The 22371-nt window shown below is 47.1% G+C and overlaps 1 protein-coding gene across 2 annotated transcripts in view; it reads left to right on the top strand.

Moving 5' to 3' along the window:
- The window catches only part of SDHAF2 (succinate dehydrogenase complex assembly factor 2), a 76640-nt gene extending 56640 nt beyond the window's left edge, over nucleotides 1–20000 (top strand). For both annotated transcript variants that reach the window (XM_069623876.1, XM_069623877.1), the window contains 2 exons: nucleotides 13314–13423; nucleotides 19480–20000. In XM_069623876.1, coding sequence (XP_069479977.1) covers nucleotides 13314–13423; nucleotides 19480–19607 — 238 coding nt within the window. In that variant the 3' untranslated portion in view covers nucleotides 19608–20000. The remainder of the gene's footprint in view (nucleotides 1–13313; nucleotides 13424–19479) is intronic.
- Nucleotides 20001–22371: the final 2371 nt, after the last annotated feature.

The following is a 22371-nucleotide window of genomic DNA, read 5'->3' on the forward strand; positions in this document are numbered from 1 at the left end:
TCACCCAGGCCCACTGCAGAGTCCTCCTAGGGTGTCTTCTCTAAAGTCCCTGGACCCTCAACTAACTCAAGTGAAATACTTACTTGTTTGAACAGTCTTCCTCTGGAACTCTGACTTTTGCCTGCAACTAAACCCTATCTCACCCTGCCTACAGCTGGCACCTAGACCACTATTGTCCCTCTACTGCCTCTGAGTGAACTCATGCTATAGAATATGGGAAGGACTGGAAAAACAAAGGGTTCTGCCTTGAAAAGAATAACAAGTGTTAAAAAGTTAATTAAAAGAAGTTGGTTGGTAACTATAACTCCCAGCAAGGGTCTCCCAGCAAGTCTTAGTAGGCCCTCAACTGCAATTTCCATAGGGCCCTTTTGTGCGTCATCTGGCACCCCCACGATGCAGATGTTGTTTCGTCCTGATCTCGCCTCTAAGTCCTTGCACTTCATCTTGATGCTGCCCAAGTCTTTGGCCATCGATGTGACTGTGGTTTGTAAAAACTCAATGGCATCATCTGCCGCACCCACTCGTGTTTCAGTCTCTGTGATGTGATGAGAAGCTTTCTCCAACTGGGCTGTGACCATAGAGATATTGACCTTGATGCCATCCAGTTTGTCATTTATCGACGCAAACCCTTGTTGCATTATTGCCACCACTCCCTGTAAATCCGCGGGGGTGATACGGGGGATGGCGCTGACACATCACGGTCACTGGATCCTGCATTGCCGGTTTCTATCTGTTTGGCAGTCCTAGTGCCACTTTGTTTGTGGACTGCCCCCTTAGGCATTCTAGGAGATGCAGGAACTTTTCCTATATGTGGTCCGGTGCACCCTGGAATGCAGATCTGAAGGCTGAGTTTCTTCTGTGTCCAGCTGTAATATTATGTCAGTGCATCAGCGCACGTGTTTTCTGCTGGCAGGAACCTATCCTTCCGGGGACTCCGACACTGCAGATCCTGCTTCCCTAGCTTATTTCTGTGTTGTCACTGTCTGCAGCGTAGGGATTACAGCCATGGGGCACTCCCAAGACCCATCGCCCGGTATGAGGAAGGGGGCGGGCACAGTTGCAGAGTATCAAGTATGCAGACTAGTCAAATTGCCCCAGCTGTCCAGAGTTTTACTAGGTCCTGCGCTGATGAAAGAGAAGGTTGCGTTCAAGGAGGGGTTGGGGGGGGGGGTGGAATACCCATTCGCAAATATTATTCCTTATCTCAAGAGCCCATGTACCAAATGATCTGGCTGCTAAAGGTGTAACTAAAAGCGGCCTTGGGGCCGACCTCTCCTGGCTGCGCACCCTGTGTGGGGGAAGTTTGCAAGATCTAGGGCAGCACCCTCGTTTGCTCTTAGGGGCCGGCCCCGAATCAGGATTCCGGGTTGCAGCAGGGAGGCACCACATCTCGCGTCCTGCTGCAGGGGGACACAGAGACCAATATGAGGAGCTCCCTGCCTGTACGGTAACTCTGCTGCGTCAGTTGCCCAGCAACGCTGCATACAATATGGAATCTTTCTATGGAGCGGCATGGGCCAGAGAGCCCTGTGCAATGTCAATACTTGTCACGGATATCAAGCCTCCCCAGGGGGTCCTGTCGAGCCAAGTTGGCACCCCACCGTGGCTGGTCACCCACCTGTTGTCTTAGTGTTCCAAAGGGGTCTCTGGGGCGAAGTCAGGAGATGTCCAGAGCCGCTCCCCAGCCCAGGATCAGGGTTCCGGGATGCAGCGATGGGGTGTGCTGCGTAAGCGCTGGGTTTGAGGGCTCAAGGGGGAGAGAGACCAACAGCGTGGTCCTCTAGCGCTCGGGAAGGCAGCCGCAGTAGATGTCCCCTGGTCGCTACGTGTAGTTAGCTGTAGGGTTGCTGGCCCTCTTCTGGCACCAAGCGATCCCAACAAGCTTGTCGGTGTTTGAAGAGCCCGGCTACCCTGCAATATATTGCACTAAGCGAGGACCATGAGCAACCTCGCTCTTCCCGCGTCGTGCTGGTGGAACGTAACGGTTCCGCTGCGTTATCCATTGGGGATCTGGTGACAGAGAGGGCCCAGGCAGATCAGCATATCCCATCCATGGGGTTGGGGGTAGCAGCGTCCGTCCGCTTGCAGCACAGAGCGGATAATGCCAGGCTCGGCCTCATGGCATCCTGCATTTTCCTGGTGCCAGAGGCCCGGTTACGGATGAGATCCCTTCAATGGGCTCTCCGATCGCAATGGTCCCAGTTCTCGGGACGGATGTCGGACCGCCTCCAGATTCCGAGCAGTGTCTCCCAGGATCTTCTGTGGTGGGCCTGCGAGGAAAATGTTCTGAGGGGCGAACACTTTTGGCAACCATGGCCAGAGATCACTGTAGTGATGGACGCCTCACTCACAGGGTGTGGAGCTCACGCCAACGATTTGATTGTCGGCGGTCGTTGGTCTCAGAGTCCAAACTACATATCAATCTTTTGGAGCTGAGGGCAATCAGACTAGCGCTGAAGGCTTTTCTGCCATCTGTACGGGGAAAGAATTTCCTGATTATGTCAGACAATACAGTGGCCATGCACTACCTCAACAAGAAGGGAGGTGTAGGGTCACTACCACAGTGCAGAGAAGCAATCCAGCTCTGGTACTGGGCTATTCAAGAAGGAATCTCCCTGTTGGCGGTTCACCTGGCCGGGGAGGAGAACACGGCGACGGACGCTCTGAGCAGGCAGAGCAGTCTCCCACTAGCTCAGGAAGTCCTTCAAGAGATCTTCGCCCTTTGGGTAAACCCTCAAGTGGATATGTTTGCGACCGGTATCAACCGAAGTGCGAGCTGTACTGCTCAAGGGAATTTCCTCAGAGAGGAGCTCTAGGAGACGCATTCGTGGTGCATTGGGAATTCACACTTCTGTATGCGTTTCCTCCTAGTCCTCCTCATTCCACAAGTAATCGGGAGGTTGAGGAGGTTCGGGAACCCGCGTGATCCTCATCCCCATTGCCCCGGATTGGACCAGGAGAATGTGGTACCCAGACCTTCTGGATATGTCCAACTGTCCTCAGATACACTAAGGGAGAATCTTCTCTTGCGAGAGGAGGGTCAGGTTCTCCATCCAGAGGTCAATACTCTCAACCTTCATGCTTGGTTTCTGAAAGGTTGAGGTATAAGGATTGGGGCCTTCCGGATGAAGTGATGGAGGTGTTGCTGTCGGCTAAAAGGCCAGCAACAAAGTCTCTGTACCGGTGTCCAGTCAATTCGTCGAAAAAAAACTGGTCGACTGCAATTTGGTCGACGCAATTTGGTCGAAAACCAAATGGTCGAATATTTTTTTTTATTTATATATTTATTTTTCGGGTTTTCGTTTAGTTAAAAAAGGGGTTTTTAGAGAAAAAAAGGGGGTTGGGGGCGGGACCCCCCCAAAAAAATAAAAAAAAGGGTTAAAATAACAAAAAAAAAAAAATTCGACCATTTGGTTTTCGACCAAATTGGTTCGACCATTTGTCTGGTCGACCAATTTTTTTCGACCAAATGTCTGGCAACCTCTGTACCGTTGCCGTTGGAATATGTTTTGTGACTGGTGCAGAGACCGGAATGTTGATCCATTTCAGTGTACAACACCGGATGTTATATCCTTTCTGCTTTCTTTGACACATAAAGATTTACAGTTTGGTACCATTAATGGTTACCTGGCGGCGCTGTCCATTTATAAGCGCTCTTCAGAGGAATGCTCCTATTTTAAGATCCCTCTGGGTACTCAGTTTCTAAAAGGGCTCACAAATGTGTTCCCACCTTCTACATTCCAGGTTCCGGTATGGGACCTCCACCTAGTTTTAAAATTCCTGATGGGTGCTCCTTTTGAATTATTGCACTCCTGTCCTTTTGAGGTTGTTGACCTTGAAGACCATCCTGTTGGTTGCTCTTACATCTGCAAGAAGAGTGAGCGAGTTGCAAGCGCTTTCTTCCCAGCCACCCTTTATTATATTCCACAAGGACATGTTTTTATTGAGGGTGAAGCCCTCCTTTTTGCCGAAGGTTGTTTCGGAGTTTCACCTAAGGCAAAAGATTGTGCTACCAGCATTCTATCCTCCCCTGCATCCTAGTAAGGACGAGGAAAGTCTACATCGGTTGGACCCTAGGAGAGCGTTAAGATTTTATGTTTCCAGGATGTCCAAATTGAGATTGGATGACCAACTCTTTGTAGGTTATACAGGACACAGACTAGGCCAGGCTGTTTCCAAACAGACCTTGTCTAGATGGATCATCCTAGCTATTTCGGAATGCTGCAGGCTGGCAGATAAGGACACCTCCTGAGGGTTTGCGTGCTCATTCCACCAGAGGCATGGCTACTTAGTCTGCCCTGCAGAGGGGTGTCCCTATTAAGAACATCTGTGATGCTGCAACGTGGTCATCCATATACACGTTTACCAAGCATTACTCTCTGGATACTTCCCACGTTCAGGATGTCGCTTTTGGCAAGGCAGACCTTTATTCTCCATATCTAAATTCTTCACCCTCCTCCTATCATGGATACTGTTTTTGGGAGTCTGGCAAAGATGAGGAATACGTTGGAGGACACAATCCATTTGAAGAACAAGTTACTTACCCCTGGTAACGTTCTTTCGACTGGATGTTCCTCCAACGTATTTCTCATCGCCCTCCCGAACTACCCCTCTTTTGAATTTACAAAAATTCAAAAGGATTTTTACAGCTTTCGTTCCACCAATGCTGAGTACCATCCTGCTCGTGCTTGTGGGCACTTCTGATACACATAGAGGGGAAAAAACAGAACTGAGGCCAACAGGCGCCATGCGTTCTACTTATAACATCCGAAGACGTCACCCTCGATGGAGGCCTTCAAGGGACATCAACTCAACGCCATTGACGCAGGGCGCCATATACTGATTTTTTTTTCCGAAGCTGGATTTTGCATGTCAAAGATGAGGAATACCTTCGAAGAAGAGCCAGTCGAAAGAACATTACCAGGAGTAAGTAACTTGTTCTTCTCTTCTGTTGCATATGGGTAGGGTCACCAGACCAAACAACAAGAAAAGAGCCTGTAGTTGCCCACAGGTCACCCACGTGCACTCTTTTCGGACAATGTCCTTCTGCGGATTTCTAAGCAAAATGCTTTCCAAACAGAAATTCATGAATACTATATTTTAATGAAATGTACGTTCAAAAAACAAATTTATCAAAGCTAACTATTTATAAAATTGCCCCTGTGCCTTGGGCAGTTCATGTGCTAGGAATTAAAGTTACATAGGTTTCCATGTACCCTAAACACGCTGTGTCTACGGAGATGCTGTGCTACCTTCCGAACCTGCCGTTGCCGACCAGTGGATCATTGCGCAAAGGTCCGGACTCCAGACAAACACCACATCAAAGACCCTCCCCAACTATATTCCCCCCCTGATTTCTCCCCCTTCCCACCACCACCACCACCACACCGGCCCCAACCGCCCCCACCTCCACCCCTCCTACCCCCATGGGCAACCCCCAACACACCTGGAAAAACCTACCCCCATAACACCCAACCACAAACCATGAACAAAGCTGCGCTCGGGGCGCTAGTACCCATCCAGGCGGGTGTCGGCTCAACCACCCAAGGGTAGTCCTACCGCGAAACTGAGGCGACCCAAGCCACTGGATAAGTACGATGGTGGCCCACAGTCAGTTGTTAAACGACCAGTCTACTCTCCCCTGCTCCCCCCACACCTGTAGCCCAACTTCAGGGTTCCTCCTGGCCCTCGCGGCCCTGATTTTTGGCCCCGTTCCCGGGTCACGGATGGTTAAGATGATGCAACCTGCCAATCTAATCCAGGAAGGAGCTCGCCGACTCCGGGGACAGGACGAACTGTGTTTTCCCCTTATATTGAAAACGTAGCTTTGCCTGAAATAACATGGAGTATTAGATGTCGCTGTTTCCGAGTCAGCACTTGGCTTCCGTGAAGAACCTCCTTGATGACTGAACTGCCGCCGAAATGTCTGGGAAAACCAGAAATGTGTCAGTCATATTAGAGTTCCTTCTTCTGCTTGGCCAAACGGAGGATCGTGTCCCGGTCCTTGTAATTCAAGAGGCGAGCTATGATGGGTCGTGGGGCTGCCCCGGGTACAGGTCGCGCCGCCGTGATACGGTGTGCTCTCTGTCACTAAACGTATGTCTGAGATATTTCTTTGCACTCTTAGTTTGTTTCTAGTGTGAGGGTCGGTATGGAATGTTTTGGATACAAGTATGGTTTCTACATTATTCATTACGTGATACAGACTGATTTTTACCTGTTTTAAGTAGGGAACCTCCTTCCTTAGGATAGTGCTAGAGAGGTATTTTTCCAACCCATTTCTTTTAAATAAAATGTCTCACAATGAGAATACTGCAACTTTGTGTCCGCCTCTAATTTCTGACCCCTCAGAGCCCCCATAGTTATCAGCATTAAGGGCCGAAAGACCTGGATAGGTCATTCCCGGGTTGCCAGAGGAAACAATGAATAAACCTACCACAGGGTATTCTCCCTTAGAAACCTGTGAGGATGAAGAATTTTCACCAAGTGCACTCATATGGGACTGGAATGTTTTCCCTGAACCTAACTGTAGCAAGCTGGAGGAAGCAACTAAAAACCTAAGCCAAAAGAATCTCGAATTGTCGTCACTGCTTCAATTGGGGAAGCCCCTTCCATGAAGCCAGAGTGGTGAGGCCGCTACTCGATAGTCCCCCTGAGCGTGGTACTCAGCGGGAGGATCTCATGAGGAGGTAATACCCCATTGTGAGTGATGACCACTTCGGCAGAATGCGGTATCACCTTGACCCTCCAATATCTCAAATGCTAACTGGGACAAGGAAGAGGCTACGAGGAATGATGATCACTCGCCAGAACCAACACAAACCCTGTACTCTCCTAGACGCTGCTTTTGGCCAGCTGTCATTTAAAGCCAGAGAGGGAGCAGAACAATGGCGTCTTCAACTTCGGTCCAGCACAGACCGATAACACAGCAGGGCCTGCGCATATTCAGAGTGCAGAACGGCAGACGATGTCCTGGAAGGAAGCATGCTTGCAGAAGGCAGACTTTAGGCTAGGCAAGGCACTCGCTAGTAAGCAAACTTGTCGGCGTGCAATAAAACTGCCGGAAAGCTGCAGAGAAGGGACGTGGAAGACCGAAGAAGGTCCTGAGAAGCCAGGAGAGCCGCTGAAGCTCTTGGGAGACCCGAGAATGGCTGCAATGTGACGGGCAAGACCCTGCAGGTACAAAGCTGGCTAATCACAGGGCTGAGGAAACCCAGAGAGTACAAGGGGCCAGAAGCAAAGCAGAAGGGCAATATTCATCCAGGCAGAGTAATCAAGTGAGGGAGGAGGGGGTCTGAGACCCCATTTAAGGAAGGCATAACCCTACCAGTAATGAGGGGTGATGTAATCTTTTACAAATATAAGTGACGCTCACAGACCTTGGCAGGAGAGTAAACCAAGGCTGAGGATCAAAGGAATATAAGGCCAAGAGAAGGTTGTGCGTCATCAAGTGAAGGGGCTCTGGGACCCACATAAGGAAAGCATATCATGACCAGGAAGAGAGGCGAATACAAACTTTGCATATAGAAGTGACGCAGATAAAGAGAACGGTGAGTTTAACCAAGCAAAGCGGGGTCTAGGGCCCACACTGGTGAAATACACCGCAACCAATAGTAAAGAGAACTTGCAGATCTTGTTAGGGGAGTAAACCAAGACTGTGTCATCAAGAGACATCAGATAAAGGGAACAGTGAGTATAACCAGGCAAAGGGGTTATGGGACTTTGCATATAGGAGTGCCATTCACAGATTTTGGCAGGAGAGTAAACCAAGGCTGTGGAACAAAAAGGGAACAGATCAAGAGAACAATCGAAGGGGGTCTGTGACCCAGGTTGGGGAAGTATTCCCCAAATTGTAAGCAAGAGGATTACGGAGGGACATTCAGAAACCTTGGCAGGAGAGTAAACCAAAGCCCTGGGTGGAAGTGAATACAGAGAAAGAGAACAGTGAATCTAGGAACTTTGAGTGCCCGACTTGGCAGGAGACCGTGCCAAGAGGAGAGGTACTGAGAATAGGTTCTGGAACACTCAACCTGGCTTTGCAAAGGTTTCCTGGCCATTCTTACTTGTTGCAGGACCTGGGTGTCAAACAAATGAGATAAAGACTTGTCTCAACTGTTAAAGACAGATACAGAGTTGGATAAAGCTGGAACGACTCTGGGGAAAGGGAAACAATTTCTTGAGTCTTGTGGAACTGGTGTTTGCTTCTCTGCACCTTTTTTTGAACTTTTGTTTTTAACTGCAAAACAGGGCTACAGGGCTGCAGGCTGACAGCCAAGAGACCTTTCCCTTTTCACTTAATATTGAGTTTAGCTTGTGAGGGACAGGTTACGATGTGGACACAGGACAGCCAACTTTACTTTGGACATTATGACACAGATCGTCTCATTAGTTTTGTTGAGGCAGGTAAACCCCTCTTCGAGATAGGGCTAGTTAGGATTTCCTCCAACCCCCCCATGTTGGTCACTAATAAAAGTCTTTGCCAATCAACATGCCACCTTTTGTGTCCATCTCTACTCCTAGACGCTCAAGAGGGCAGAGGTAATTGAAAGAGAACTACAGAACTACATCGTGATCCAATTGATCTATAAAGTGTGATAGTTCCTTGGATTAGCCATATATGTGATCCAGTATAAAGAACAGCCTTATACCGGCTTATAAAATGTAGTGACAAAGTTTATTTCTTTTAGAACGGAACCAAAGGGGGTAACCATTGCGTCAGGGGTGTCATTCAAATCGAGGTTAAGACTACCTCACGCGATGAGGGGTGGTGGGATTTTTATAGAAGATATGATAGTTTCCAACAATGACCAGATGAAGGATTGGGATGACTAATCCTTGTTGAGTGGTCACGAGATTGGTGATACATGCTTAGTGGCAATCCTAAATTGACATTAGCCCCCTACCTTGAAAACAGTTCCTGACAGTCCTGACAATTCCTATAAACTGCTTTTCATAGGTGGAACACTCGATCTCGCCCCATATTCCCTGGAATACCAATTTGAGGTTCTTGCTCCTCTTCCATCCTGGTGCATGGTTCATCATTCCAAAGACTTCATCGCACATCTGGAGTCAAGGACATGCCCAGATCATATGTATGCAAGTACCTCCTCCCCTTTTCAATTAATACACTGTACATACTCCTTTCTTTCCATCTCAAGTCGTTTAAAGGAGTCATAAACTTGGTGCAGTACTTTAAATTGTTTTACGCAAAGTTTGGCACAGACAGCAGTTTCCTTCGAGGAGCCCAATGCTCTCGTCCAGGCTCTCTCAATCCGTCTCCCAAGATTTTTTTTAAACTTGTCAACAGACCCTTAGTCGTATTTCTAATACATTTTATATATGGCTTTTGTGGAGCTCTCCCCTCACAGCACCTACCTTTCCACTGAGAGTGACTCTAGGATCTCAAATCCCCCCTTAATTTGGGCATTAATTGCATGTCTTCATTTTTTTTTTTTTAAACATGTTTTTTTATTATTTTCAACAAGCAGTAAACATCAACACACGTGTTCTCCCCAACATTTCTCCCACCTCCCTTCCCACCCCCCCCCCGGAAGAGTTCGGGTCCTCCATGTTTTCTCATTGGGGAATTCTCACGAGCTGTATATGTCCGATATTTTAATGTTGTGTGGACACCATTGTTCCATATAGTCTGATTTCAGGTATTCCAACACTGATCCCCATTCCCTCGTGAAGGATTTGTTCTGGATCTGGAGATGGTTCGTGATCTTTTCCATGGTCATCTGGGACCACACCTTTTGCAGCCATGTGTAAGTCAGTGGTGGGTCTCGTTTCTTCCAATTTTGGGCTATAGTTGCCCATGCCGCTATGACCATGCCCATAAAGCTCCTCCATTGAGCTTTGTGAAGTTTTCTGGTATAGGGGTCTTTGAATCTGCACAACCACACCCTCGCCCCCATTTGGCCGGCCTCCGGGTATATTTTTGTCATTTCCGTCTGTACTTCCTTCCAGAAGCTCTTCACTCCCACCAGATGTGCCTCCAGGTTCCTACGACCTGGCACCCCCTCCAACAATGGTTCGACACATCCGGGTACATTGACCCAAGCCTCTCTGGGGTATAGTGCCATTGGGTAATTATTTTCAACCACATTTCTCTGGTTTGGACAGCCCTGGTGAGTTTGGGGATGCCTGCCCACAGTTCCTCCCATTGCTGCCTGGTGATTTCCTCCCCTAGTGTGGCTTCCCATCTTCTCCTGTACGTCCATTTGATTTCCTCTTCTGGTGTGCAGATGAAGCTATACAGTGAAGACACCAGCTTTTTGTCACCTGGGTTGGTTATTAAATATGTCTCAAATGGTGTGAGGTCTCTTGTGGCCGCCTGGAAAACTTCTGCTGTACACAGCCAGTGCTTTAACTGTTCGTATCTATATCTGTCTGCTTTTGTTAACTTCCACATATTTTTACATTCTGCAAAAGTTTGTATTTCATTGTCTTGGATCAGTTCCCCGCTTTTCCTACACCCTGCTGCTTCCCACTTCTCAAAGCTGGGCTCTTGTCCTGGTGGGAACTGTGGATTCCTGCAGATAGGCGTGAAAGGGGCCAGTGGGGTAGTCGTGATTCCCTTTCTGGTTTGGATATCCCAGGCATTTAAAGTAGTTCTCATGACTTCGCTTACTCGAAGGTTCTGGTGTCTGTGTTGTTTGTTCTTCCACAGTAGGTCCTCTAGGGGGGTCCTAGCGACCGCCCTATCTTGCGTTAGCCAGATTGTCTGTTGGTTCTCCCCCAACCATTCCTTCAGGACCCATAGTTGGGCAGCCTGATAATATTTCTTAAAGTGGGGAAGGGACATTCCACCGGCCTTTATCGGTGCCGTAAGAACAGCTCTGGCAACCCTCAGGGGGGGGGGGGGGGAGTTTCCTGTTCCACACAAATTGCATGTCTTAATTTTAGGTATTGGTAAAAACGATTTCGATCCAGTTGGGAGATCAACTAATGATTTTAAGTTACCGTCTTGAACTAAGTCTCCCACCTTTCCAATGCCCTGTTAATGTTAATTTAGAATTCCTATTTTGGGAATTCTAGGGCAACTTTCTGCAACCCCTCTATTTTCTGCTTTTCCCCCTGTCTTTTTGGGTACTTTGATTCCTGTTTGGTGGCCAGAGTGACTTCTCCTGAAGGCCTCCTGCCCTTACGTCCCTCTGCCCTTACGTCCCTCTTTACCTACTATGAGTTATGTCATCGGGTCGCACCTAATGCATCCAGTCCCTTGGGTGCCTCTGAGGCACCCCATTTTTGCCCTTGGGTGATGAGAACAACACAGACCATCACATGGAAACCTCTGGTGGTGCCGCCTTATCCCTTGCTGGTAAATCTGCCAACTTTTCTTATAATAGTAAGTTGTTCAGAAGAGTAATCATAAAGTCTTTCAGTCCTTGCCTCTATAGATTCTGAGATGAGAGCTTGCAGCACACGCTTTTTGCTCACTGTACCTTTCACAGATGGGAAATATCCATTAGCATATCAGTCTTTGTCCCGCCCACATGGGCGTTCTGGAGTGCTGTACCATGGAGTTCTGAGTCGGTACGGAGGAGTCTCTTCACACTGAACAGGAATGGATGCATAGCCCTGCCATTATTATAGATTAATTTGAGGGACAGCAAGGACGTTGAGGTCTCTGATGAAGGACTTGTGAAGTTTAGGATTCAATGAGCTCAGGACCATATTTCATAATTTATGCACTTACCTGTGAATTTATTCATTTTTAAAACCTGCATTTTAGTTGTGATGAATTAACTTTAAACACTGTTAGCCTCATTACAAGTTGGCCGGTCTGGAAATAAGGTGCTGGTAACAATATATACAGGCACCTTTCCTGACCGCCAATTCCAAGTCTGCTGGTAGGGGCTCTGATCTACCTACTGGCAGGCCCGCCCTGCCAGTAGATCAGGCCCCTACCGGCAGATAAATACCTGAATCACCGGCACCGTTCATGCAACCCCATCCCATCGAGTTCCATGGGACTCCATGGAATGGGGAGTTAACAGCGTCTCCGCCGCCTCAAATATCTCGGTAATACTGGGCTATCGGGCAACGGAGACCGTACAGTAGTTCCCCAGAATCCCGCCGGAATTACCAGTGGGACCCGGGAACTCATAATGAGCCCCTATGACTTAATCTGGTAACAATGTGTATTTCCCATCCAATTTCCCCCTAAAATGTTTACGGACGATTACTCTTGCTAAAATGTTTTGATTCTTGGAAAACATCTCTTCCCCTACCGGCGCCTCCCTATCCTCTTATGGGCTTGCCTCCCCTGACAGATGCCTCCTCTGCATAGAGATGAGTTTCCCACCTACTGCCTCTTACGTTATGTGAATACCCCTTTTCAGATGCATAAACATGCCTCCCCTTCTACAGAGTCCTCTTTACACCTTCTACAGATGCTTCCTCCTTAAAGACACTGGGCCTCATTACAAGTTTGGCAGTAGCCTTGCCGGTAAAACCGGCAGGCTGCCGCCAAACTTGCAGATTTTTCCGGCACCCGCAAATGGGCAATTACTGGGTCATTACGGCCCCGCCAGCCCTGGTAAATGTCCATTTGCAGGTCCCGGAATAAAATGCTCCCCATTCCCATTTGAACCCCATAGGGCTGAATGGGAATGGGGAGGTCGGATGCACCGGCAACATTCGTGAATGGTGCCGGTGCATCCGACATGCTCTGCTCGAGGGTGCCGTCCGCCCGCCAGGTTTGACCTGGTGGGAGAAAAGGCACCCGCGAGCAGAACTCGTAGTTTGCCAGTCCAGTAATTACGGTACCGGCAAACTTACCGGTACTGTAGTCACCGGACCGGCAAAATTGTAATGAAGCCCACTTCCTTCCCCCTACTACAGATTCCTCAATCCTCTTCCTGGAGACAGTGCCTGTCCTACTCCTACAGACGTTGCCCCCACCCCACCATCAACAGTTCTCTGCCTCTATGGATGTCTTCCCAACCACACCCACAAACCCATATATTTTCTTAATGCCTCCTACCAGATCTCTTTCCTCTCCCCTCTATCTCATCTCTTCCAGCGACGCCATTGCCTCCCTCCACCTCCATGTCACTTTCTGTTCTCCGTGCAGTCTCTTTACATTAGATCCCCCTCCCTGCTTCCCATATCAAACTCTCCTTTTACTGCACAATCCACTCACAAACATGTCCTACGTTGCTGTGGCTATTTGTTTTTCCCCTTTTACTTGCCACTCGCTCACCCACCTGTCACGGGTCAGCTTCTCCTATTTACTTTTCTACACTTGTGTCATAAGACTTCTGACTGCCTACTATATTGCATTTGTTTTCTCATTTTTTATGCAGCCTCTTTGCTAGAGAACATCTTGGTACCATGTCGGAAGTCCAACTTTCCATGTACGACCGGATGATCAATGAGCCCAGCAATGACTGGGACATATACTACTGGGCCACAGGTACTGTCGATTAACTCTATTATGTACTACTGTTTCACTGGTCCACAGATACGGTTAGGCAGTCAATTTATTTATTTTTGCATTTGTAAAGCGCACTAAACGTTCGGGCATCAAGGCGCTGGTTACAGGAGTAGACCTTTTTATATAGCTTTCAGTAAACCGAGTACATAATGACCTATTCGTAACCTTTAAGGCAGTCTTGTGACGTAAGAGTGAATCACGGGTTCTGTCATGGTAATCTTTTATATAGTAGTTGGAGATTGTCATTTGGGTCTGGGAGTCGGTGCTCACTGCAGTTAAATTGTTATTGGCAGTACATATTGTGACCTGTGAAAGCATTGGTGCAATGCTGCTAGCCTTTTTTGCATTGTTTTTTTTTAAAACAGTTAATCTTAAGAAAGGGGGACCTGTGGAATCACCATGTTACAAATTTTTAAAAGAAATCCTTAAAAAAGGTTACATTACTACGGATGCAAAGACCACTGGCAGACTGTGCACTGATGTAATGACATTGATCCATTAAATTATGTAATGTTTGGCATCAGCTACAGATTGACATGTTAAACATAACGCCAGTGGTATTGCCGCTCCAGTACTGGACTGTCTTTCTAAGCATTGCACTGGACACTGTCAGATCAGTTCACCAGGGTCCAATGATTCTCTGGCACAACCTGCAGGGTGACTACAACACCTAGAACGTTCATAATTGTTGCCTCGTCGTCTGAGTGGTTTGTAAGTCACAACATACTTCCAAGGCTTAGGTATTGTGACCCGCTGCTATCACTATGAAGGCATGACAACAAGGATCAGGTTCCCTGGTATTCTGATACCTCTGGAATCACCTTTGCTGGATGTCTTGCCCCCTTGTGGTTTATTGTTTGTTTTTATCCGCTCCTGGGCTTCCTGCCTCTTCAGCCCGATTCAACGTGCCACTTCTTTCACCCCTTCGTGCTATGCTTGGATTCTCAGCCTTGCATAGACTGGAAAGTTTCTCAGCCCTTTGTGGCGTATCTCGTTGCTCATCCCGTCATGAGCTATCTGGACTCTCAGGTCATCCTGGTTTTGTTTTGCATTTACCCCCTCGCAGGGCATTTCATTGCTCAGCCCTTTCTGGGCTATCTGGCCACTCGGGCCACCTGGGTTTCGTAATGCTCAGCCGTAGTGGGTTGGTTATTTTGGTTATTCACCTCCCTCCTATCTGTCTGCCGCGTACCTGGTAACGCAGCAGCATTGCTCATCAGGGGAGGCTGTTTCTCCTTTCGGTGCAGAACCGCGACTACGATTTCTTTGTGGTTGTGTCTCCCGCTTCTGTTCCTGGTGTCTTCACCAATTGGATTTCGGCATCGCTCCTGCTAATCCCAGGTGGGCTGTGTCGTTGGTGGCTCTGTATCTTGGGGGTGCAGCACTCCTCTGGCTCTCCACCTTCCTCAACTCAGCAGCGTTCCGCAGGCCTCTGGTTTCCTCCCTCCACCATGACGTCTGTCTCCAGGCTCCTGGACATGAATGACTGGATGTCTTCTTTAGTCACCAGCTGCCTAGGCGTACAGTGGGGTCTTTCCAGGGAGTGGTCCATGGCCCTCACTGTTACTGTTGTCTTCCCCTTCTCCTGGGATTTTAGCAGGGTGGCTATGTCCATTCTTTTGGCTGCTTTCTGCTGCTTGGCCATCTCAGAGGCTGGGGAACTGCTAGGTGCGTGCAGCTGTTGTTATTTTGCTTTCCCAGCGATTCAGCATGGTAGGCCCCCAAGCTATTGATCTGGTTTGCTCACTGAAGGGGGTTCTAATCTTAAGATTGGGGTCAGCCAAGCCTGGACCCCCCCCTGCCACCCTCCGCACTCCCCCGAGTGCCTTTTGAGCCCCCCCCTGTCCAGGGTCCCCAATTCCGCCATGCAGGGTAGGGTGCAGCGCTCCCAGGCGAACACACCTCAACCCTCCAGGCTTTAGTTGGTGCGCTGATAGAAGTCTGCTACACTGAGAGTTGTCGATTGCGACCGGATGCACCACACCAAGAGATGCTAAAAACTGGCTACAATCATTGGAAAACGAATACATCCTGAAAATGATTTATATTTTATTATACGAAAATGCTTACTTAGCACTAAACACATTGTGCTGCCAACTAACATCCAAACTGAGCTAATTTAGGACAGCTCAAACATACTTGATGCTTTAACAAGATACCAATTAGCCTTGTAAAATACCTTATTGTTGAAACACGTGTTGGCTTAGTCATGACACTCCATGATTTTGGGAGCACTGGAATGACACTTGAATATTAAATTCTAAAAAAGATCATTGGGCTCACCGCAGTATGATTGGTGTTCACACTAACCTTACACTGTTTCCTTAAGAGGTTGGGGCCTTTCCTCTCGAACACCACAATACGTAGCAGGCAACTCTAGTAATTCTCTATCACTCGTACACCTCAGTTCGTAAGACAATTGGTTGGCCTAAAAATTGTCCATATGCATAAATAAAATACTAAGGATTGGTGTGTATCTGAGTCTCAGTAAGGAAGCAGTTTAGAACTCTGTTATAGACAATGTCCTGTAACAGCGATTTTATTTTCAGGTGCAGAGCCCTCCCTGTCTGGCTAGTCTCGGAGGTGGGGGTGGTTGTTCACATGGGGACTGCCCCTGGCCTAGGAAATTGATGTGCACCCTTACCGGGCTGGAAATCGGGAGCTACACACAGGGCTCTAGAACACAGGCTTCCCTGGAATTCTGAGGGTTGCGAGAAGGCTGTGCCCACTGTGTCAGGGGACATTTTTCCTGATTCTTCGGGTCTCTCTGGTCGTCAGAGGTCCAGTGCCCCCAGACACAGGGCAGAGTGTTGCAGGGAATTTTCATTTTAGTGCTTAATTCCTCTCGCCTTAGAAAACCCCAGCTCTTTTGCTGGACTTTAGGAATTTTTAATTTGAACTCTGGAGAGAGTGAGCCCTTTTTCTCACTCTCCCATGTATTTTGATCTGATTTGGATTATGTGTTTCTGTTGTTTTTGCAGTCTGACCAACTCCATAGGCAACTACTTTTTGTGTGGTGACACACAGCACAGTCAGTGCAGTGTTAAAGAGAAATCCTTTAGATTTATCTGCAGGTTTAAATACCTTTTCTTGTGAGAACTACTGTTCCCAAGAATAGTAAAGTGAAATTGACTTTAACTTTTCTCTCTGTAGATCTAGCACACCCCATCTTATGTGGAGTGCTGGGGGGTTACTTAGTAGCCCCTTTTTCTACTTACTCATGTAACATTTTTTATGTTACCCTCACTACTTTAAATGACTGGTGGCAGTGGTTTAATTTTCCTACCATTGTGCTTTTCTTCCGGAGGCTGAATACTCGGCTGCAGCATAGCACCCATGGGTGACCATTGTGTCAAAATGGCCCTGGTCTTCATTTTTTGCCATTTCTTGTTCGTGAGGTCCCTTTTGGGTTTTACTGTTCGTGCCAAACCAGGTTTAAGCCCTTTTTTTCGTTTTGCCTTTGGCAGGCTTCAGTACTGAAACCTGTCTCTGGCTCCAGTGTGTCTGGCTGGGCGGGAAGTGAGGGCGGTGCCCGAAACTCTCCTGTCCTTGGTCTCCTTGGTTACCTGAATGCACCCAGTCCTGATTGGCTGGCTGTCCTTATAGGACAACCACCCTGCTGTGAGTGACAGCTAGGCTGTGCATGAATGGGAGAAAACTGCATAAAAGGCAAGGCTTTTTGGACTGAAGACCGAGTTGACCACTGGCCGAAACATCCGACGAAGGAAACGTGAAGAGAAGCTTGCTGCATCCTCCTGGTCTGTTGAACTGCCCGGTGAAGCCCTGCTGCTGTGTTGAAACTCCTTTTCCGAATTGACGAGAGTAGCTCAGGAAAGGATGACTTCTTCCCTTGGGTTAGTGGGACCAACTAATCCCGAGATTAACTTTGCTGGAAGACCTTCCCCAACTGGCTGTACTTCTTTGCTGCTGCTGCTGGAACCAAATGCCAGGGTTCGCGAAATCTGTAGTCGAGTGCAACATCTGTAAGCCGGCCAAAAGCTCCAGGAGTCTCCTGATGACCCTCCCGAACGAGGACAACCCAAGCTCGAGTCACCTCACCAGAGTGATGGACTCAAGGAGTGAAGGAAGCCCAACCGGTGTCCAAGATCTGCGGCGGTGTTGTTTACATTGTGCAAAAATCGCATAGTTGCCGCCGACCTCCGAACTGCTGTGCAGAAGTCCTCCAGACGTCCTCCCTCTTGTCCCCACAACTGAGGTCCAGGAAAACAGGATCTGCAACACTGCAACCAAGGCGGAAGCCGGCTCGATTCTCCTCTTCTAACCTAAACTACTGTGCTGACTAAGGGCCTCTTTGTAGCTTGCTCTTCTCAGTTGAGATTTGCAGTAGCTGCTTTTCTAGAGTTGATCTCTGCTCCTAACTTTCACAAGTGTGTGGCCCAACAGTGATTTTCTACAACAAACTGTCTAATTTTGTGCAAGACATTTTACTATCTAAGAAGTGCCTCAGCTCCATAGACTTTGCTCCAATTTACTTTGGCTGTCCTGGCTCCCTGCAGACTCTTCTAGTCCATTGACTTTGATTCTAACTGTCCCTCATAGGTGATACATTGGTTTTTAACTACTATTGCTGGGAAAGGTTTTATCTAGAATTGGGAGATTTAAAAGTGCTCACATGCTCTGAGAACCTTTTAACCTTTTTCCTTCCCTTAACCTTTCCTTTTTACCTACCTCAGAATTTTATCCAGTACAAAAGTGATATATAAATGCCATTACTGTGCTAGCTAGTGATGTCACCCCAAGGTGTAGAGAGTGTGTATGAAGCATCTCTAAAGAGTATCTACTTGCTTGGCCTTGATTCTGAGAAAGTATTTTGAAGTGTATTTTTTTTATTGCACATTACCCTTTTTAAAGAATGCTTATTTAAAACTGACCGTTAAATAAAAGTATTTTACTAGAAAACCTTGAGTGTAAGTGTTATTTGGATACTTGTATATGGATACTGTGGATTTCGATGCTACAGCTCACATTTACACCTCTTGAGATAAGTCTGGCTCTACCAACTTGTGTAGTACAGACCTATACCAATAGGTGGGTTACCTAATACCAAGAAGACAAGGGTGCTGGTTTCTCCCACAGGGTTACTTCTCCAATTCTTGCCTAACACAGAGCTTAAGTCAGCTGAGCCATTTATGAAAGTATTCAGGGACCAGCGCAGCTTCCCATGATTCTTCTTCTTGTAGGTGTCGTCTTAGTGCTTCGGGTCTCATCCCTGGGTTTGACCAGGACAGGTTGCAGATCCGCAGGTTAACAAGGCATTTGGGGTAGTGTGGAAGCCCCACTCACAATTACAGGGTTGCATTGGTTCAAAGTTTTGGTGGCCACCTTTCTCTCAGGTCTACCCCATTCAGCTTGCAGAGGCTTCTTTCCAGGGGCGGATTCAGATTTGATCTCCGACTGCATTCACAAAATGTTCTTATGTTTCTTGCCATGGTTGAACTGTTGTTGGATTATGTCGGTTTTACAAAGAGCGATTTCCACTCGGAACACCCCTGATATACATAATGCTGTAACAACTATATTTTAACAATGCTAACACCAGCCAGCTTGGTGAGGAGAGTTGCACAGGCAAACCGGGTGACATGGGCTATCCTGACCGTGATGGTACGTAGGGTCTCACAGGAAGATCATTTTCGTATTTGTGTCTCCTGGTGAGGACTGATTGGGGGAATATCTGGTAAACTAGTTAGGGAAAATAAAATAGAAATCAGGGCCTCGCACTAAAGTGCCAGGGTGGAACTTTCAGTCTACCACCTGTCTTCAGAACTGCTGAAAAGCAGCGTGTTATTGTTAAACAAAACAAACTTACCATCTGGTAGTGGTGTATTGCTTGTCGAGGGCACATACAGATAGGACTGTCATATATGGCATGTACTGCTTCGCAAGCATCCAGGATAGATTCAGTCTGACATTGGGTACAGGTAGCGTAGTCTACCTGTACCCTGGTACTCTACATCATTGTAGCAGACTGTATCATTTACTAGTAATGATGTGTAATTTTCTTTTTCTTCTCAAAGGTGCAAAGCCCCCACCTGATGTTTTTGACAATGAAGTGCTGGACCTGCTGAAGGAGTTCACTAAGAACCGAAATATGGAGCAAAGACTGCGACAACCGGACTTGGAGTATCTATTGGAGAAGATCTAGAGAGGATGACTCAATACAGATACCGCCTTCCCCTGGAAAATGTTGAAAACAAGCAAGGTGTCACCACAAATGCCCCTCTGCCCCCACTCTACATTTAATATAGGCAACCTGGAGTTTGAGTCCTTCTTCTATGTCAATACCTCCCACTGCGGTACAACTCCAATCGCCGCATTCCCTATTGCCCTTTCTCCTTTCTCTTATCTCCAACTCTGCGGTCTTCAGTTGTAGCTTCGGCACAGTACTGGTTCTGTGCGCTGAAGGTCACCCCACCCTCTGCATTGGAGCCTTGGCTGATACACACCTACTCTTCGAAGCTTAGTATTTCTCTCAACCACACCTGGATGATATTTTGAGTTTTACTTATTAAAAACTGGCAGGCACCAGTGAATCTGCCCCCTTTTGACCTCTTGTTTTGTTTTTTAAATGTACTGCCACAAGTATTTGCAATTCCTGATTGTTCTGCTTTGCCAAAGTCTTTAGCTTTATCCTGTTACTAAAGAAACCGCCTCACATGCCTCTCTCCTGGCACAGGAGCTGCCCGCATGTGTGTTCAAAATCACACTCATCAGCCTGAGAACAACTTGCAGACTCCATTAGCAGTGCATCTGCCTTTTGGAGTACATCTTTTAGGCTCTCACCAAAGATAGTTTTATTTATTTATGCAGCCTCAGGACATGTCACTTTGTGTCGTTGCAGAGCTGGCGAGGGAGAGGATGGGTAATGGGTGTCCTGCACAGATGTGCAGGTTTTTTAATCAGGTAATATCGATAAATAGCATGGCCGCATGGTAGTGGATCAATTTGAGAAGGATGCTAGGGCGGACAGACTGGCAGAGATCTAGCATCCGACAGAAGCATACTATTTTTGCATTAATCAATGTGTGATGTCTGCTTTGATAATACTGCCCCTGTAGAGGACTTTAAAGTACATTATCCGATTTCAGAATTTCAATAGTTCTGTATTCCCCAATCGTGAATGCAGGGCAAGATGTGCAAATGTGGTGATTACATTTTAGAATGAGTTTGAACTGAATAACCTCAGCCCTTTAAGATGAGTAGCTTACCCTGGAGATGAATGGAGATGCAGAAGTTACTCAACATCAATAATCAAAAAATGACTCAGTTGGTAAAAAAGGTTAACTGTTTTATTTTCAATTGTCTAAAACAAGGAGCATAACGAACATCAACAAATTTGCTCGATCCTCTTACTCCGAGCAGTTCATATAAGCTATGTTTTTTATATTAAAAACATATCATCATTGATGTTGACCTACGTCACTACCAACGTCCGCCTACGTGGCAAACTACAAAACCTATTAGCAACTATGATAGGCTCCGAGTGAACATCTAAGTATACGATCCATACTACTATGGGATAAGTGAAAGTGATTTCTTAACATCATGTGGGGCAACTAAGCCCTCCCTTCAAAATAGCCACTATGAACATCACTAAATACACGATGTCCCATTGGTTACACAAACTATAGAACTCTTAATTACGTGGTCCCCTACAATTGGTTGGCACTATAACCTTTGTCGGTACTTTTCCACCTACGTCTAGCAGCACGCAGATTGGACCTCCAGGTGCTGGTGAGCTTAGTCCCAGCTTCCCACCAAATAGCATATCAATCGATCATCACCTCAATGGTCAGTGTAGTCCATTAGGCCTTGAAGCTAGGCCTCGAGTTTGTTCTGTGCTGTGGAGAATCGGGCGAGTGAAGGCACGCTCTGCCCTCATGTGTAGGTGTGAGCATCTTGCTCGCCAACTTCATCCTTCCCCCTGATTGTAGACCATGATTTTAAGCTTTTACTGTCTTTTTAAAATACTATTTTTTTAATAGACCTCTGACGTCTTCTGTGGTTTGTTCATGTCTTCTGAACAGGAGCTGTTCTTTCACATGATTCTGTATCTAATGTTGGCTCACTCCAACCTGATAAGACTTTTGCTTCTTGGCTTGACTTCATGGCTCATTAAGCCTCGTCTTTCTGAGATTCACTTTTAATTCATGTGTTTTCTAACTGCGCCACACTGAGACTGAGGCCTTCAATTTTTAGTCTAACTCTGATATAACACGTAGTGGAAACACCCATCCGTTATTCTTAAATGCATATATGTATATATTGGCCCATGCTGCACTCTATTCACTATAAAGCTAGCCTTTAAGAATACTTTGTCTGCTTGTGTTTCTTTTGCATATGTACACGTGTAAACTGACTTGATTTCTTCATCCATTGTATGTCACTTATCCTTGATACTTTCTTGATGCCTTATAGAATATCTGTATTCCCTAGTCTCTGCATCTCTTTTAGGTACGTCAGCTCAGGTCTGTATGACGTCACCATTCATCGAGACCATTCATTTGTTCTGCTTCTTCCGGGATTTCATTCTAACGGCCATCTCATTTTCTTGCATGCAGGTATGGTTTTGGCCAGGATTCTCCTAGGTATCGGTATCTTCACTGGTACCACACGATTTTAACACCCGGGCTCCCAACATATAGGCAATATGGGTGAGGTGGGGGTACTTGGCTCCTCCTCTACACTACCCCCTCTGGGCGATTCATCGACCACTCTCTCATCATCCTCATTCTGGTCTGAGGAAGAGCTTCTTTGGGATCCATATCTCTACGACTCCCTTCGGGTATCCTGCTGATTTCACATGCTCATCCTTGTTCCATGTCATGGGGCTGCACTCCCCATTTGGACTGCAATCGATCCATCTTCCCACATACTTCTTATTTTTTCGATACAGGAACTTTGTTCCT

Source organism: Ambystoma mexicanum, chromosome 11 (genome assembly GCF_040938575.1).
Source record: "Ambystoma mexicanum isolate Mex_15411 chromosome 11, UKY_AmexF1_1, whole genome shotgun sequence".
NCBI lineage: Eukaryota > Metazoa > Chordata > Amphibia > Caudata > Ambystomatidae > Ambystoma > Ambystoma mexicanum.